Here is a 17,802-nt window from a genome sequence, read left to right as displayed (position 1 = left end):
TTGACTGGATGTATTAAAATACTTAGGTTATTTTAGGTCACTGTAATAAAAAAAGAAAGCAAACCATTTTATGCAGCACTAGTTGTCTGGGTATTGACAAAATAATTTACTGACATACCCTTTAATACATTCATTTTGGTTTGGAATCAAACCCACATTACAATGTTGGCATGTTAATAGCCAATTTAAAAATCGTCCCTACTGTAACTTCATTCATACCCAGAGTGATCGTTCTCCCTGTAGTTGATAGTGAAAAGAAGAGGGATCTTGCACAGAATAGGCTAAAAGTAAATGTCCAAATACAGCTAAATAAGTTAATTTGAACTCTTGCAACACTGAGTCTCTTGTATTGGCATCAACCAACCGTATCCAAGGGTGCACACTTTAAATAGGTGGTTACTTCTGGGCACATGGCAAATTCACTGTTTGTGCAGATACAAGCTAGCACCATATTTAAGCCATGAAAAAGGGTGCCTCAAGGCTCACAGGCAGTGCTGAAACGTTCATTAATCCCGCCACTAATAAGATAATTGCTTTTACCAATGCGATGCTAGATGTCACAATTTGGCAAGTCTGTACAAAGAAAGTGAACTAAGGAAGCGAGAACTAGGCCTGTCAAATCGAACATTCTTCCTCAGCAATCTTTTGGCTAAAAAAAACCTCTTCCCTTCAAGAGCACGCTCTTCCCTGGAAAGAAATCCGAGTCCTGAAGTTGAATGCAGGATTTCCCCTCTCTCCCACACCATTTCCATACCTGTGCAATGTTATTTATTTTAGCAGAACACACACATATATAATTTCTTTATTATTATTTTTTCAATGTCAGGCACTTACGAAGCTCAAACTCTTTTTCTAGCCTGGGGAGACCCGGTAGGTGCGATCCCTCACCTCTCTGCCAAACAAGGATGCATAGCTGGAGAATCATTAGTTCTAGTGTCTACCTATTTCCCAGGAAACCTCTACATGCCGATACAGCCACGCTGTTTCTGAAAGCCGTCGCTGCTCCCTCAAGGTGCCTCCAGCGAAACAAACAGAGCAGAAGAAGAAGAAGAAGATGTCGTCCCGTGTCCTCTCCGACGCCTGAAGTGAGGATAGCTGTGCCATTCCTCGGCGGGCTTGCCGGCACCTCTCGGGCCCACTGGGTGCAGGCGGCCCCTCGGCCGGGCTGAGCAGGAGGGACGCGCCGGGTCCCGGAGGTTCGGGCATGGGTGCGGGCGCGCACGCGGGGGTGTGGGTGTGCACGCGCGCGCGCGCCGAGGGAGAGGAGGGAGCCGGACCGGGAAGGGAGAGGGGGGACTTAAAAGGCTCCCACTTCAGTCCCCCAGGGCCGGTAGGGTTTAGTGCTGCCCCCGCTGCCAGCCTGCTGAGGGCTGGCGGTGGCCGATACGGCCAGCGGAGGGGTGATGGCCGTTGCTGCAGCCACGGCGGCGGCGGCCGCACTGGGTGGAAGCATGGGGAAGGCGCCGGTGAAGGAGAGGGGGAAGGTCTGGGCGGCCGCCGTGGCTGCCGCCGCCGCGGCGTGAACGGTCGCCGAGAGGGACAAGAGGGAAGTAGAGAGAGGGGGGACGCAGGGAGCCACGCTGCTAGCGGAGGGCACTCTCAGGGCGGCGTCGGCGTGGGCGAAGGTGGCCGTGAGCAGGGCGGAGCCGTGGGGCGGCACGTCCGAGGAGAGTCTGCACGGGGCGGCGTTGGAGGCATGGAGTCCGTTCGGCTGCAGCAAGGCGGCCGGGAGGTGGTGGAAGGCGGCTGCCCAGTGATGAGGGTGCAGGGGATGGTGGTGATGGGCCATGGAGGAGGTCATGGCGGCGGCTTCCCTCTGAGAGGCACAGGTGCTCAGGTGAGACACGAGCCTAACACGCAGCGGGTCGGACGTGTCGAGGCCTTCCACCGAAGTCAGGTACCTCGCGACTTCTGTCAAGCACTCCCGGAAGCCAATGCTCATGAAATCCATGGCCAGGGAATGAGCGTCAAAATAACCTGCAAGGGGAGGGCAAAAGATGCGTTGAGTGCCGAGCCGGCTTCCCAGCTGATGTTAGGTGACACAGCTAACCCGGCCACCAGGTCTCCCACCGGCGGGTGAAGATTGCAACGCGAAAAGTTTGTTCTCTGATCTGTAAATGATTTGTCTGACCGTCCCTGTAATGCAATAGGCTGCAGTTGTTTTTGCAGACAATATACAAATGAAAAGCATTAAGTCCGTAAGTACTCGCGATACTTAAAAAGATACACGATGCCTCTCCTGAAATTCCTCAGCGAGCTGCCGCAGCGCAGTATTGACCCTGCGTGCGCACCAGGCGCTTATCCACACAAAGAAACGGGCTGGAGATCAGAGAGCTTGCGTGTACTACCCTGCCTTTTCCTCCCTACGCTGGCATTCCCAGTAACGCTCTCACACTACTGCTCGACACTGTGAGATACTTGTTGTAACTGCTGCCGGGGTCCCATCTACTTCACAGAGTCATTAAGACAATATGACATACGGTGTTGTTTAACTACAAACTAAAAACATCTTGTCATGACTCTGCACACACACAATAAAAAGCTTTACTGAGAAAACGTTTTATGTAATGCCATTGCTAATTTGGAGATGGAAGACTGACAGTCATATGGTCCATGAGGTATTTCAACAAACAGCAACTGGAGCTCCACAGGCTTGGGACAAAAAAGCATTTGGAAAAAAGTTGTCTTATTAAATGCACATGAAAAGATATTCCCTTTCTAAAAGGGTCTAGCATCAAATCTAGCGCTTAAGTTGCAGCTCATAAACTAGAAAAACCTATTCGAGTTTTTGGAATTTTCCTGTTTTAGTTTAAAAGTAGTCTCCTTGGGGGAATAATGTCCTATCTACTCGCGAGCTGGCATGCTGTTTCTTCCTCTTGCTTTCAGTGAAAATTTTTAGGTATGCGTGACTATGATCTGCGTTAGTATATAAAGATCAAATGCCCTTATTATGGAGGAATGTGGCAGCAATACCTGTATTAGGCCTTGCACTCTCTGGCATGAAATAATCTCAGTCTTTCTGAAAAACCCTAGCACATGAGATAGTTCTTTCACTTTATAAACTTTCAAGCAAGAAAAGAGCCTTTCTGTTGCTGCATGCCCAGATTATAAAGTTAACTTGGGCACGTTTATAAACATTGCCCCCAAACCCCTACCTGCTATATACCCTTTCTTGCCAAATTACAACAGCAATTTTGACACGGGCTGCCTTGCTCTTCTGAGGCTGTACGAAACTCAAGAGAAACGCCGGCTCGGCCGGCAGTTTGGTGAGCACGAGGGGTCGAGGACTCGTCCCAACAAGGGCTGACTCCTCGCAGCTTTTTTCCTGCCAGTCCACTGCGACCAAGCGATCTGTGGAAACTCCACAGTTTGAGCGAACTCGCGAGAAACAAACGCCAGGCACGCCAGCGGTGGAGAGCTAGCAGGGTACCTGCTCGGGTGCCAGCCAGCCTGGCATGGGGACTGCCTCCGTGCCGGAGGCTCCAGGACCTCCGCTGGCTTCAGAGAGGCTGACGTGCAGCCAAAGCCGCCTCCTGGCTCTGGCCACGAGTCAGCCAGCCTGGGAGTCCTGAGAGCTCGCGGCTCAAGCCGGGGCTTCCCAGCCTCCCTCCCTCCGGACCGGAGGGGACGTGGGGGATGCGGTTGTCACCAGCTTCCCCCGAGCCTGAGCTGCTGGCTCTGTGACGAGCCGTCCCAAAGCCCTGGTGATCCTGGCTCCCTCTCAGTCTCCTATGGTGGCCGAGACATGAAGGGGGGGATGAGAGCTGGGAATGGGAGCCTCCCAGGCTCCATTCTGTTTTGATTTTGATGGCTATCTTTTCCAGGTCTCCCCTTTGCTGACTTCCCCCTTCTGAGAGAGACTTAAAAATGTTGTTTCTTGATTCTTTCCAAAACCCAACAACATTCTCCACCACCGCCCACACACGTATGTGCCAGCATTTTGTAGCAAATGGAAAGTCTCGGTTTTATTTTAGCTGTCCTGGTAACCCACCTGTTCTGCACACCGGACACTAGTTAAGTCATTTGAGATATATTAACCCATGTTGCTGACCCAGGTGTCAGGCACCCAAGCTAAATTTGCAGTGGAGCCGCAATAAAACGACACTGAGGTCCCAGCAAGCGACTCACTGTTGACAGATTACTCCTCCCCTGTGCTTGTACGGTCAGCAAAAAGTCCTGGCTCCAGGCCATAATAATAACTCAACATGAACAGAAGACCATTGCCCGCACCTGCGTCAGGGCAGCGGAAACGCAGAGTCCGCGCCAGACCTCGGAGGCAGCAGCCTGCCTGCCTGGGCAGCTCCGAAAACCAGAGGAGGGACAAGAGCCACGTCGGGTTTTCTTCCGCCGTGACCAGCTCGGGCTCAGCACGCTGAGCAGCGGCCGGCTCCACCCCAGCTTTCCTAGCCCCAGGCATTCCCCATCGTGGGTGTCCTCTGTTTCTGTATGAGAAGGAAGAGGACGAGCTCTCCTCAGACCTCAGTGCAGGGGAGCATAAGGGTATCAATCAGGACCCATTTCTCCCTGCTGTGATAATAGCTTTTGTCCATAGGAAAAACGATGAAACTAATTTTTTTTGCTGCTCCAAAAAAAGTTTCTGGCTTGGAAAATGAGTTACAAAACAGGAATAACTGCACTTGCAAATAAAATGAACATCTGCCTTAAAAACACCCTAAGAAGTGATATTTAAAGCTGTTACTTCAGTCACAAAGTAAAACATTAAGCAAGCAGGAAACGCAGGCTTAAACTTTTCCCAGTACTAACTCGCAAACCTCTTTTTCTCAATCTGTGCAGCTGCGTTCCTCTTATCTCTGGGTCAGAAGGAGAAGATAAAGTCATAATATTTGTGAAGCAGTCGGGTGTTATACCGGTGATACCCGCCACGGACCACAAGGAGCAAACAGGGCTGCGTATGGCGTGCAGGCGGCTGCGGTCGCCCACCCGGTGGCAGTGGGCTCACGCGGGCGTAAGCCGGCATCGCCTCTCCCCGCACCCCGACACTTCATCCTTCCCCGCACGCCGGTGTCAGCCGGGGCAGGGAGAGGCACGGCGGCTGACCGAGGAAGAGACCGCAGGACCTGGGAGGGCTAACAAAATCTGGCTTGTCCGGCTGCAGCCGGAGGCCGGGGCTCTGCCGACACCTCTCTCCGCCCGACAGCAGCGCTTCATCCCCTGCCCCACCAGCTGGGCCACCTGACCTGACCCAGTTATAAAATAATCCCCCACATACTTTTTTGGGGCGGGGAGGCAGGGGAAGGAGGGTTCCTGTTAAATTAGGCCTCCGATCGGGTTGACCTCCTGGCCCTCCCGCCCTCGGTGCAGACATGGGAGGGCTGGGAGCGGCTGCAGCTTTTAGCGGGACGATGCACAGCACGGAGCGGGGCTCGGGCTGCGATGGCCGAGCTGCACGCCACGTGGCGAGGATGAAGCGAAACAGCCACCGCTTCCCTCAGCGGCTGAGCCTCGACCGCCCCGTGCACCAAGTGGGACGGAGCTGGTGGAAGCCAGCACGCAACCCGCGATTATAGACGGCACCGTCACGCGCACGCACGGAGCAGCTGAATTCAAATTGCACAAGCTCAATCGTTTCTGGCATTTCCTAACTTTCAAGAGCGTAGCCTTACCCACTAAATAGTGCTTCTTAAAGGACATTTTTAGATATAAACATCAACATTTTTGTTTAGACCTAATTTTGCATGTTTTCTGAGGAATCAAAGAGGTGTGTCTGTTGCATGAAGGGCAGTAAAATCCCTTTCACCTCCTACAGAACAAGCTAGCCATAAATTTTAAGCTTAAATGGACACCTAGAAAAAGCCTCTTAACACCTAGAAATTATATGTCAGCTCGGTGTTAATTTTCACAGATAACAGAACACCAGCCTTCAACATGCTTTCCTGTAACCATCTGCTGTTAAGCTCACGCTGATGATAAGTTGAATTTTGTAATCGCTGCGAGTGACAGAGAGTAATTCAGTCGTGGGCTAACAATTTTTGAGTTTAATCAAAAAAGGAAGAGGGAGACCAGCAGCCATCTCTTTTTTTAGCCTTTACCTATATGGCAGAAAGGGCCAATGAAAAATTGGCTGCTTTCCGTTGCAACAACCTGAACCATAATCGCAGCCGATGGCACGGGGACGTGGGATCGTGCTTACAGGAGGCCAGCACGTTTTTCGCTCCAGATAAGTTCCGAAATTGTGACTATCCAGAACACCTCGTGGGTGGCTGAAATCATTTGGCCTCCAGCCTCGGGACTGTCGGCTTGCACAAGCGAGGGACGCTCGACTCCCGGCAGCCGGCCGACCCAGCGGGGCAGCCGGCACGGCCCCTGCGTCACACCGGCACCCGACACCCCTGACAGGGATGCCCAAGCCCCCCGCACGCGCAGACGGCGCGTAAACGTGAGCGCAGAGAGCGCTGCCAGCCGTCCGCCTGCCCGCTTTATCGGGTACCTGCAGCTGCATAGAGCAAGACTGGGTTTTGTTCTGGTGAATGACAGGGTCTAACCTGGCATTTAAAAGACTTTCCAGAACAAAGAAAATACATAAACAATAATGAAAGTTCCTCTCCATCCACTTCCTTCGGTATAGCTGCTGGATAATGAGGTTTAGCGTCGGTTTTGTGCTACACAACTTGTTGCCACAAACCTCCTGTTTATGTTTGGTGTTTGTGTATTTGTTTTGTCTCCCTGTGCAGATTTCAGTGCTCTTTGGAAACCCCAAACAAATCTCTGACTGGGCTGCCTGTGAATGAAGCCTTTACTCCCACAGTGTTATGAAAGCAAACACAAGCCCAGGGTCAAGTGCTTCTTTTGTCCCAGTAGTTCTTTCCCACGAGTTCAATCCTGCCATTAGCATTGATTTCCACTCCTTTAATCTGGAAATGCCTATCGCAGCTCCTCAAAGCACTTTTTTTGCTCAGGTTTCCCCAAATATTACAAAAGAAACCGTCGGCTCCTTACCTTTCCCTCCCGTCGCCTGCAGCATCTTCAGATGATCCACTGTCATTTGCAGTATTTCCGCTTTTTCTAATTTGGCAGATCCCTTTGAGATAAGAGACTCACATAAATAAAGGCCTACAAGTACTAGCAACTTTAATTTGATATACTTGATATACTTTCCACTGAGCTCACCCTTATGGTTTCAATTTCCCCTATCATTAGGACATTCTCGGCTTAATTCTTTCATGAGCATCTGCCTCCCAGACTTTGTCTAAGGACTAATGCCATCTCCTCCCTAGCGATAAAAGCAGCAGCAGCAGCACAATTTTGCTTTATCAAGGCTATAGCTCAGCGTAGGTCTGGCCTTGAAGGTAGTGTGGAGCTGACACCTTCGTGAAATGAGAGAAACACATAACTTTCTGGATTTTTTTTTTTTTTTTTTTTTAACAGCAAACACAAATGGCGAGCTGGCCAGACAGGTCTGCCCAGTGATGGATGAAGACCTTGCTGCAACATTTTTTTTCTGCTTTTACCAGTAGGTGTCCCTGTGGACACACACCCAGAAGTATCCCTCTTTCTTAATTGCCTATTAATTTTCGACATGTCATTTGGCCGCTGATTATTCTATTCTCATTCTCGACTGAAAAAACAACCCCACAGTCCACCATATTTTAAGTTAGCAAGAGGCCTAGTTTGCAGGGACATGAAGCTAAACAGAGTGAAAAAGAAAGAGTTCAGCTTTCTCAGTGAAAATCTTTCCTGTTATTGAAGGTGGCTCACAGAGCTACAGTAAGTGCTGGAAAAGTATAAAATACAACTCGAATGCTAGTATTAAAATATTAATCTATAAATAAAACTATTTTGCCTGGTAGCTTTCCCTTGAGCATCTGGAGCACGCCCAGGTGACTGAGTTTACCACACAAATGTTATTCCAGGGCAAGAGTTCATCCCTTGGCATCAGTTAAAACCAGGGCTGCACAAGCTTCAGCCACCGGCAGACCACATCCTGCAAGCCAAATTTTTCTCTTACTTATCATCCAGGCCGCCTCACTGCTGTCGGCCGTCCTGCAGCCTCAGCCGGCTTTGCCCAGGTTGCACATGTGCAAGTTAGGTAAGGCTTAACAGCCTCCCCCGCAGCCCCGCTTCGCCAGCGCTAATCTCTGCAAGGGACTCCGGAGAGCAGAGCTGTGATTTGGGGAGAGAGGGAGGCGGAAGCGAAACTAAACCGCCAACTTGGAAACCTCCGTGAGTGAGCTGAATGTCAAGGAGCTGGAAGAGGACTGACAACTTTGTCCTTGGCATATTGCAGAAAAATGGTGGGGCGCTTTGAACAAAATACGGTGTGTGCTCATTTTTACGCCAATACATTTTTTATTTCAATCCGCTTACTGCCTTCGGCACTTTCCGAAGTGTACCGACGTTGGGGCGCATGTGAATTTTTGGTTAGAATTCCCCATTTTACATGCGACTACATCCTGTACTTTTCTCAGACTTCATCTTTTCCATAGACACAGTACGAGCCGTCTCAGTGAGAGTGACTAATAGCTAAAAACTGCATGTTGCTGGGTAATTTCCAAAGGCTCTGTAGGACTTGTTTTATAATGTTTGTGGTTTTCAAGAAGTAAACAATAAAATGGGACAAACAACTGTTGTCTCTTGCCCCTGTTTATCTAGCTGAAAATACCTCTGTCACTTTATTTTGCCAGAACCTATGCAAGGGCATGGTTACAAACACTAGTTACTAAAAGCGTATTACAGGTGACACAAATGATGCTCTCACCATGATTACAATACTTCAAATTTAATTTTAGCCAGCTTTTGTTCAGACCAGGGATGCAAGAGGCCTAATACGGTGCGGTGCTTGCCTTGCAGTTACGTCTGACATTCAGCACCTTGCAATCCTGCTCTCAAATTTTACTTTCTGTTTTTTATTTTACTATTACCAGGAAGTCAGGTTCTTTATTTTCAGTTGGTTCCTTTATGTGGAAATGTAGTGTCAATTGCACTTATCCGTAGATCTTCAGATACTTCCAGTAAAACAGGAACAAGTCTAAATACCGAATCAAAGCCCAAAAAATAAAAATCAAAAGGAAAGTAAAAAATTTCATTTGAATGACATAAACAGAATGCCTTTCTCACAGCACAGATTGTATTCTGAAACTTTTGGTCTGTAATTTCATGACTAAGGAGCTGAACCAAAGTTCACTGAAGTTAGCTGGAACCTTCCCATTGAATACTTTCTCACCAAAATTCTTTGAAAACACTGCTGACTTCACTAGCTGACATGACATGCGTCCATTCCCCCTCCTAATGCACTGGTTCTAAAGAGTCATTTGGAAACGTGAATAATCCAGACTGTCTGTTCCCTTTTCAGGAAACTGGATTGATTAGTTTGCAACTGAAATTACAGATTAAAAAATAAAGGTTGCTTAAAGTAGGGGCAAAGGACATTATATTTGAAGATTTAGACAAAAGGATAATTGGTGGAGTTGTGCTGGGTTTGGGGGTTTCTTTGGGTTGTTTTTTTTTTAAATATGGAGTAAAGCGCATTTTTAACAAAACCACTACTGGAATTCATCGAAAGAACAGAGGCAACATGAACACAGTTACCCTTAAGGGAAAAACAAGCCAAAGAATGGAAATGTTTTTCAGCCTTATAATGAATTATGTTTCTAATAGTTTCGCCACAACAAAGCATTTTATTGAAACGCCTGCTTTGTGCCAGATCAGGACACATACAATATTATTTTAATGAGTTTTACAAGAGAACTAACACTGCCAGATGAAATACAGAATTAAAAAAAAAAGGGCTTACTTGTTTTTCAAAAGCAGTTGGCACAAGTCGCCTCAGTTCTGATAAACTGTTATTTATACGATCACGGCGCCTTTTCTCTATTATCTATTCCCAGAGAAACAAAACATGTTAAGTTTATAAAAGCTGTTGAAGGGCAAAAATCACAGTACACATGCAAATTATCACACGGGAAAATAATTAAAGGCAACATACCCCTCTTCTTTTCTTTCTGGCCATTATCTGAGATGTTGTTGTTGGGGAATTTGATCGAATGACAGAACTATTACTTTGCCTGTGAAACAATAAAAGTATGTCAGGTGTTGCACAACTGGATGCTGCTCTTTGAAGACACTTTAGGTCACCATATTAAGTATACATAGTCCCTCTCCTACCATCTTCGATGCTTAGAAGATTTGCTTTGCACCGCATGGTATTTTTAACAAGAGACATTTAATTTCTGGTAGCCCTGGCGTATATTTTGAATCAGCTGAACACCCTGTTGGAAGTAAAGTCCCTTTCTGAAGGTAGTTCACTGCCCAGCTCAGCTGATTTCATTTTCATGGCATATAAAGCCCTGCCTACCAAATACAGGCTGAAGAACCAAGTCCAAAATCACACAAACCATCTCTATATGCTAACAGCAGCCGTAAATGCTTGTATCCGATGCCACAACCTCTGCCCGGCCTACTAAGTTGTGCCATTCCCGCTCATGGCTACACCAGTCAATAGATGCTCAAGCGCAACACCGCTTGCCCAACCCGGGGTCTCTTGCGTTGTCAGATGTAGAAATTCAAAATCCACTTTTAAAACTACGCTACCCACAAGTACAAAACGGCTTTCATTTCATTACGAACGAGTGAAAAAATCCAGTAGCTTCTGATTGATACTCATTTAGCCACCGATGCGGACGGGACGGGGCTCCGGTGCCCGTGCCTCCGAAGGGGCACGACCAGCTGTGGCCCTGCCTCGCCAAGAGACCGGCCCTGGGAGGTGGGCACACCGTTCAACCGCTGTGGGTCCCTGCTTGCTTTCCGCCGGTCGTTTCCCACTGGCGCCAATTCCCTTGGGCTGTTCGGCCTGCTCGGGAGCTATTTTGGAAAAGGTCTGACTGAAAATGGCAAATTAAGCGGGGCTAACGAGCTGCAGCCTGGTGCCTCGCAAGCCACTCGAGCGCTCCCCGTCATTTCGAGGCTCGGGCAGCGAGACCGCGGGGCACATTCTCGGGGGGCTACCAACAAGCTGCTAGATTACCTGGATGGGGGACAAAACCGCACACCGCTTCGCACTCGGGGGACCACCCCCCCTGCGGGACGGGGTGGCCGGGTTTCCCCTTTGCTCTGCCCCATCCAGGCGCGCATCCCGGCCCCCGCCGCCCGCGGAGACGGCTGCCCCGGTGGGGCGAGGGGGGTCCCGGGGGGGTGCCCCACTTACCCCGAGTAGTTGTTCTCACTCCCCACGTCTATAGTCTCGTCCATGTCGCTGTCTGAGGTAGTTTCCTCGCAAGGTCGCTTCATTGTGGGCACAGGACGCGAGGCAGCTTATAGACGGGGTGGGGGGCTAAGATAAATAAATCCGGGGGGAGGGGGAAGGGGGGGGGGGCTCGGCTCGACTCGACTCCGCACCGCCAGCAGAGCAAACCCTCTCTGAGGCGCTTTCCCACGCCGCGGCCCGGCCTCAAGCCGTCGGCCCGCCCCCGGCAAGGCCCGCCCCGCCGGGCGAGGGGAGGGGAAGGGAGGGGAGAGGAGGGGAGGAGAGGGGGGCCGCCCACCGCGGAGCGGCGCGGAGGAGCGGGCGGCCACTCTGCGGGCGGCCCGGCCGCTCCCGGCAGGCGGGGAGCGGAGCGGGGCAGATGCCCCTGGTATGGGGGGAAGAAGCGGGATCTGGCTCCCAGCACCTCCCGTTCGGGATTGGGGGTTGGGGGGCTTGCTGCCCCTGGCCCGTGAGCCCCGGGCCGGCTCAGCCCCCCGCCTCGTCCTGCAAAGGCCCCGCGGTGCCGAGCATCCCGGGCCGCCGCTGCTGGGGTGCCACGGGGTGTCTTGTAAGGCACAGGAGCGCGGGTGTGGGGGATGTGTACGTCCCGGGAAACGTATTAAAAAACCCGCCCCGTCCCGCAGGGCTCCCACGGGCGCGCCGAAGGGTAGCGGGCGCTTGCAGGGACGGGAGCCAAGTCCGGCGATAATCCCGGCTGGAAAGGACTTGGAGGCATTTTAGCGGCCCAGTTACTGGCGGATCTGTAACAAGCGGGTTTTATTTTGCTTTTGTTTGGGATTCCCCCCCCGTTTGTTTGTGTTGTGTTTTCTAATTCCGGATTCCTGACAAAATACATTGGGGGTGGTATGTTCTCCGGTATATTCTGGGCAGAAGTTTAATCTTTCACCTTCGGTGATCACCCCCCTCTGCCTGTCCCCACTTTGCCACTTTCCTGGGGACATTTTTCTCCCGCTCCTGCTGCCGGGACGCTGGCCGAGCGGGCCCGGGGCGGTCGGCTCCCTGCGGCGCCGGCACCCGCCCGGGCACCGCCGCCTTATCGTGACTCTCGGGGCACGCCCGGATAGGCGACGGGGGTACCCGGCGGGGGCAGCCCCATCGCTGCCCCGCCTGACCGCCCCGGCTGCGGCTGCCGGGCCCGGTGCTGCGGGGAACGCGGGGAGGGGGGACCGCACCTGCCGGAGAGGGACGCGGCAAGCGACCTCCGGGGTCGCTGTAAAACGGTGAAGCGGCGAGGCATCTCACCGTCGGCGCGGCGCGGCCCCGCGACTCTCACCGTGGCGCCGGGGCCGCCGTGCCTTTTCCTCCTCTGTCCTCTCCGGCACGATGCCGCGCCGGCCCGAGGGAAGAGGGGACCGGCGGGCCGGGTAGGGAGGACAAAGGAGCCGGAGGGGGAGACAGCTCCGGCTTTCCCCTCGGGGCGGGCGGCGGGGAGCGGGCAACCTCCCGGCGCTGCTTCTGCCCGCGGGCGGGGTTTGCCCCGGCCGCCTTGTATTTAGCAGCCCGACGGTGCCGATGGCGCAGCTTTCCGTTCGGTTAAATCCTGCCGAAGGTACAGGTGGTTTGGTCACATTGCGTGTGAGGAAGGGTCGTGGCGAAAGAGAAACTGGCGCCAGCTCTTTTTGTTGTGTTTCTTTTTGGTCGTGTCGTGCCCGCCCCCCCCCCTTCCCCGCTAATACCCGTCATCTAAGCGATTATATTTGGTGGCACGCCGGGTGTTTGCTCTTTCGTGTGGATGTTGCTACTATGTAAAGGAACAGCGGGGTTTCACGCCTCGTTGCGCTGCCGGGACATCCTTTTCACGCCCGTGTTTGCAGAGCCCTGACGGCCCCGCGGCTGCGGAGGCACCGCAGGAGCGAGCGCCCGCGGCAGCGGCAGCTCCCGGCGACTTGGGGCGCGTTCCTCACCACGGCCTCTTGCACGGGACCTGACCAAAAAATATAAACCAACCGCCCCCCCCCCCCAAAAAAAACACAAAACCAAAAACACCCCAGAAGAATGAGGACCTTTCGGGAGAAGCGGAATAGCAGGAGCAGCCCGCGCCTCCCGACTTCAATGTGAAGCACAAGCACTTTAGAAATCTGGGAGCAGACTCAGCGGTTTTACTGCTCGGCGTGAAGTTTCCTGGATTAAAAAAAAAAAAAAAGAAAAACCAAAACAAAACACAAAACACACAAAAAACTCTTCCTTTCGTTGCCTGTGCTGTAAGGACACGGGGGACCGTGGGAGGGCCAGGCCCGCTCCCGCCGCCCCCCGGCACCCCCGGGCCAGGAACCGATGCCCCGGCCGCAGAAATCAGAGCGGGGCAGATCTGGCCGGTCTGAACTGAAGCCCGTGGTACCCCGCCGGGGCTGCAGCCGCTCTCCGTGCGCCTGCAAAGGCTTCCGAAAGCGGGCAACAGGCTCGGGCGCGGGTTTTTCGATCCCCGCTGAAATATTTTAATCACCCGGGGATAGTGGTGCGTTTCCGAGCTGGCTAGGAGTTTTGCACAGAAATCTTTCATATCACGCGTCGGTGCCGCTGGGTTTGTAATTTCTGCTCGCTCTGGAAACAGTTCCCGCTGCCTTGCGATATTTTTTTCCCCGGGGCACGAGTCTCCCGTGCTTTTCTCCTACAGAAACCTGAGCTAGCCTGTGTTTAGCTCGCCGAGCAGAGCTGCTGTTAGCGTTGTTTGTGGTGGATCCGGCTACTAAAGCCTCCTGGCAGCCTTGCTGAAGTCCCTCCTCCGGGAGCGCCTGCTGCCAGAAGGCGATCGGGGTGCGCAGTTTACCCAGGTGATTTTTTTTTTCCTTTCTTTTCTTTTTTTTTTCCTTTCTTTTCTTTTTTTTTTTAATCTGCTCGGGGGGGGGGCATTACCCTCCCCCCGGGACGCAGCTAGGGGGGCAGGCCCTTGACCCCCGCCAGGTCGGGGCTCGCCGGCCGTGGCAGGTGCCCCCCGGCGGGCGGGGGCTCCGTGGGGGCTCCACGGCCTCCCGTGGGCAGGGCCAGCACCGCGATCCCCGGGACGGAAAGGGGCTGCGGCAGGCCCTCCGCGCCCGGGGGAGCTGCCGGCACGGGGCGAAGCGTCTTGTTTTGCCAGTGTCCCTGGTGGAAATATGTCCGATTAACTCCCGTGTCTCTTTCTCGCGTGGCTCCGTAAAGCGTGGCTCCCGGGAGCATTTGCTGCAGAGGGATTGCTCGCCCTGCTAGCAGCAAGCAGCACTGACAGGCAGGCGTTTGAAGCTCAGGGAAATGCATCTTTCTCCGCTCCCTAGTACTGTTCCCTCCGAGGGGGAAAAGCCGACGCTGCCTGCCGCCCGCCTGGAAGCCGCGGGGCCCGGGGCAGCTCCTCTGCCCCCTCCCTTCGGCCCCGAAAATAAATCTGCCATTTCCACGATATTTCAGAGTCGGCCCTTTTAGGATTAAATCGTTAGGAGTTTTAAAGAACGTTTTTAAAATGAGCGTGGCCTCCCGAAGGAGCTGCAGTTTTACCCAGCAGCTCTTTTCAAGGGGAATCAAGATTGTCCCGAGTTTCTTTACTGGACACAGAAGGCACTCAGACTTTTAGTCTTAGAGCTGTTTTTTATACTTTACCCGTTCCCTCTTAAACAGACGTTTGTGTCCCATTTTCTTCACCCAGGAAGCAGTCTCTGAGGGACAACCGTTCTATTACTTTTAGGTTACTTACTCCTGTTAGGAAGCTCTAAGAACAGTAAAGACAAGACACATTCATGGACTACGGACAATGACACTGTATTTTTTTCTTGATGGACTCACCATTGACTTCCAGGAAAAGCTGAAAAATGAAAGAAAAGTGCGTCTTGATTTTTTTTTTTTCTCTGATGCATTTGTAGCTAAAAGGTTAGGATGATTTCTAAATTCACACAAAGGTGAGGCTGACACTAAGCTGAAGGAAATCATAGTCAAAAAAGGCGGAGAGATTTTAAAACACGTGGCTTTACCTAGACAGTGGCTGCACACGGGTGGAAGTGGATGCACGGCATTCCGCGCATTTTTGCACCGTGGAGGAGTGTTTGACTCTTAGCTGGGCTGTAGGACTCCTGCCAATGGATCAAAGTAAGGGCTGATCCATAGGCGGTTGCTGTGATACTAACAATAACCATGTAGATACCGATAGAATTGCGCTGCCCTGAGGTGGATGCCATCACACTAGCAGATGACTTCAGCTTACTTCAGTTTCTGGGAAGTGTAAAAACTGTTCAGAGACTTGCTGTAAGGAACTACAATTTCCAGCTGAATGTGATTAAAGAAAAAAAAGAAGTAGGAAGGAAGGAAGATGCAGTGGGTATTTATAGATCTTTCTCAGGGACATCTTTTAATGTTTATCATTGAGTTACACCTACACAAATCTGATCTTGGTGAAGTAGTGAAGTTGACTATCATGTTTTTAGGCTGACCAACGAAAACATGGCTCCGCAGCCCCTGTGATGTGTCGTGCTCCTTCCCTGCTTTCGGTGCCTACAGAAGTCAATGAATGCACCCTCCTGGGTCGAGTGCTTCCTCCTGGCCCCTGGTCAATAGGTGCTGCATCTTTGTCTGATCCTCCCATTAAATGCACAACAAGCTCTCCCTGAGAGCTGTCACTACTTCGTAGGTGACAAGGAAAGACAGGAATGCCTCCTCTGGCTCCCAGAGGATCAAGGACCCAGGGCTGTGCCGTCTGGCAATGAGGAGGATGGTTGAGCAGCACCCCAAGGAAAGGCTGTTGGAGAGGACAAACGCTGCAGTCGAAGAGCCTCATCCTTAACTCTTTGCACCTTGGCACACTTCCTATGTGAGCTCAGGCACTCAGGATAATTAATTAAATTAACAAAAGATGTAAATTAAAAGTGCCTGAACTGTATTGAACCTCAATTTGCATGCTCTTATTCACAACAGAATTGGCTGCAATTTGATTTAAATTAATTCACTTTCAGAATAAAATAACACTGAATAGAATAAAAGCAGCTTTAGTTTTGAATGGATGTCTACATAGAATTGTCTGTGGTTTAACTAATCCCCTTTAAAAAATAAGTCTGTTAAATTTTCCTGGGCATTTCCATCTAGCCTAACTTGCTTTGTCTCTCTAGTTCAGTCCTCTGTCATTGACACAGAAACATTTTAAAGTCATTGTGTCAAAGGGTCTTGCAGCATTTTGCCTGATACTCAGTGTGTGTGTTCTGCAAAAGCCACGTCTTGATTTTCTACACGTGCAAAATTCTTGCCTGGTAGTATTTTATGAGGACTGTACCCAACTGTACATGACCACAGGAGATATGCAGCAGTGGAGAATTAAGGCCTCACTGTGCATTTTAAACTTTCCCTGAACATCCCCTTGGCTTTGGCTCTGTATTTTCTTCTAAGACTATGGGCCAAGATTTAAGAACTCCCTAACTTTAGTCATCTTAATGAACAGCTTCAATGGCATTAATGGGAACTAGGGCACTTTCTTTATTAGTGGAAATCAGGTCATTTAATTACCTCACAAAAATATACAGAACCTAGTCTCACGGCTTTCAGTGCAACACGAATGATGAACTTTAATCTGTTGTAGAGGTAGGTCTATTAAAATCCATGGAACTGTAGCAAGAATAAAACTATCCTATTATAGTGGAAATAGAGTACTTGTAAAAATGAGCAGGCAAGCACAGCTTTCTCACTGAAGCTCATTTCTGTTTAAATAAATTTTCACAGTGGTGAAACATGGTTTGAGTAGCTCATGTCGCTAGTAACTGGGGCAAGGCTAGATAAACACATCCTGTGTCAAAAATGGGAATCTTGAATTTTTTTAAGCAAAACTTGGTGGGTTTTGGACTAAAAGAATTCTTTCTTTTTTAGTTCCGTCTTCATAGTCTGCTTTCTTCAGCATTTTCCTTTCTTTCTTGAATGTTTTCACTCCAAATGGGATTTCTTTTGTGCTTTTTGGTTGCCAAAAACAGGAGAATCATCATTATTTGAGTTTTGTTGTTGGTTGTTCTTTTAAAATAAAAAAAACAAGATGCTTTCCAGACAGTTAGGAAGGAACCAATTTTCAGGGAGTGCTAAGGAAATGGCAGTTGCATTAGCCGAGTTTTTTTTATGAGAGAAAATAGTGTATCATCTTCAGGCTTCAAACCTAACTGTTAATGACAAGGCACATCACCGCATGCTCTAAAAATACTCCTGTATATAGGCTATGCATATAATAAAAATAAGCAACCCCATAGTCATGGTTGGCACCTGGAAGTGACTGTGAAACTACAGATCCCACAAGGCTAGGTAAGAAGGACACACTAAACATCCGCTTGCCAGTAGAAGTTATGATGTCTGGAAAAAGAAAATTGTTAATGAAAACATCTTCTAAAATTCTGTAATAAAACACGTAGAGTCAACATGGATACTCAACTGGTAAAATTTGTACCTAAAATTAGGCAGGCATAAATCCAGTCAAGAGCCAGAGTCTTCCACCACAGAAGAGTTTGGATCAGGATCTTAAGCCAAGATCTTAAGAGGTAAAGTGGTTTTCCCCAAAGTGAAAGTTTTAAATACTGCCCTGAATGTGTGTCCATTAAGAGAACAGTTGTTCTAAACTGTAGAAAGTTCCCTTTTGTCAACCACTCTCATTT

At 50.4% G+C, this 17,802-nt stretch overlaps 1 protein-coding gene across 1 annotated transcript; it reads right to left on the bottom strand.

The window, feature by feature from the left end:
- Positions 1-1,297: 1,297 nt before the first annotated feature.
- On the bottom strand, positions 1,298-11,244 carry HEY2 (hes related family bHLH transcription factor with YRPW motif 2; the record flags this gene model as incomplete). The annotated part of the gene is made up of 5 exons (XM_081998135.1): positions 1,298-1,977; positions 6,958-7,039; positions 9,752-9,835; positions 9,944-10,022; positions 11,162-11,244. 5 exons carry the CDS (start codon positions 11,242-11,244, stop codon positions 1,298-1,300), a joined length of 1,008 nt encoding a protein of 335 aa, XP_081854261.1.
- Positions 11,245-17,802: the final 6,558 nt, after the last annotated feature.

This window comes from Phaethon aethereus (genome assembly GCF_964289735.1).
Source record: "Phaethon aethereus genome assembly, chromosome: 3".
In the NCBI taxonomy this organism is placed as follows: Eukaryota; Metazoa; Chordata; class Aves; order Phaethontiformes; family Phaethontidae; genus Phaethon; species Phaethon aethereus.
This window is presented reverse-complemented; position numbering and strand designations above follow the sequence as displayed.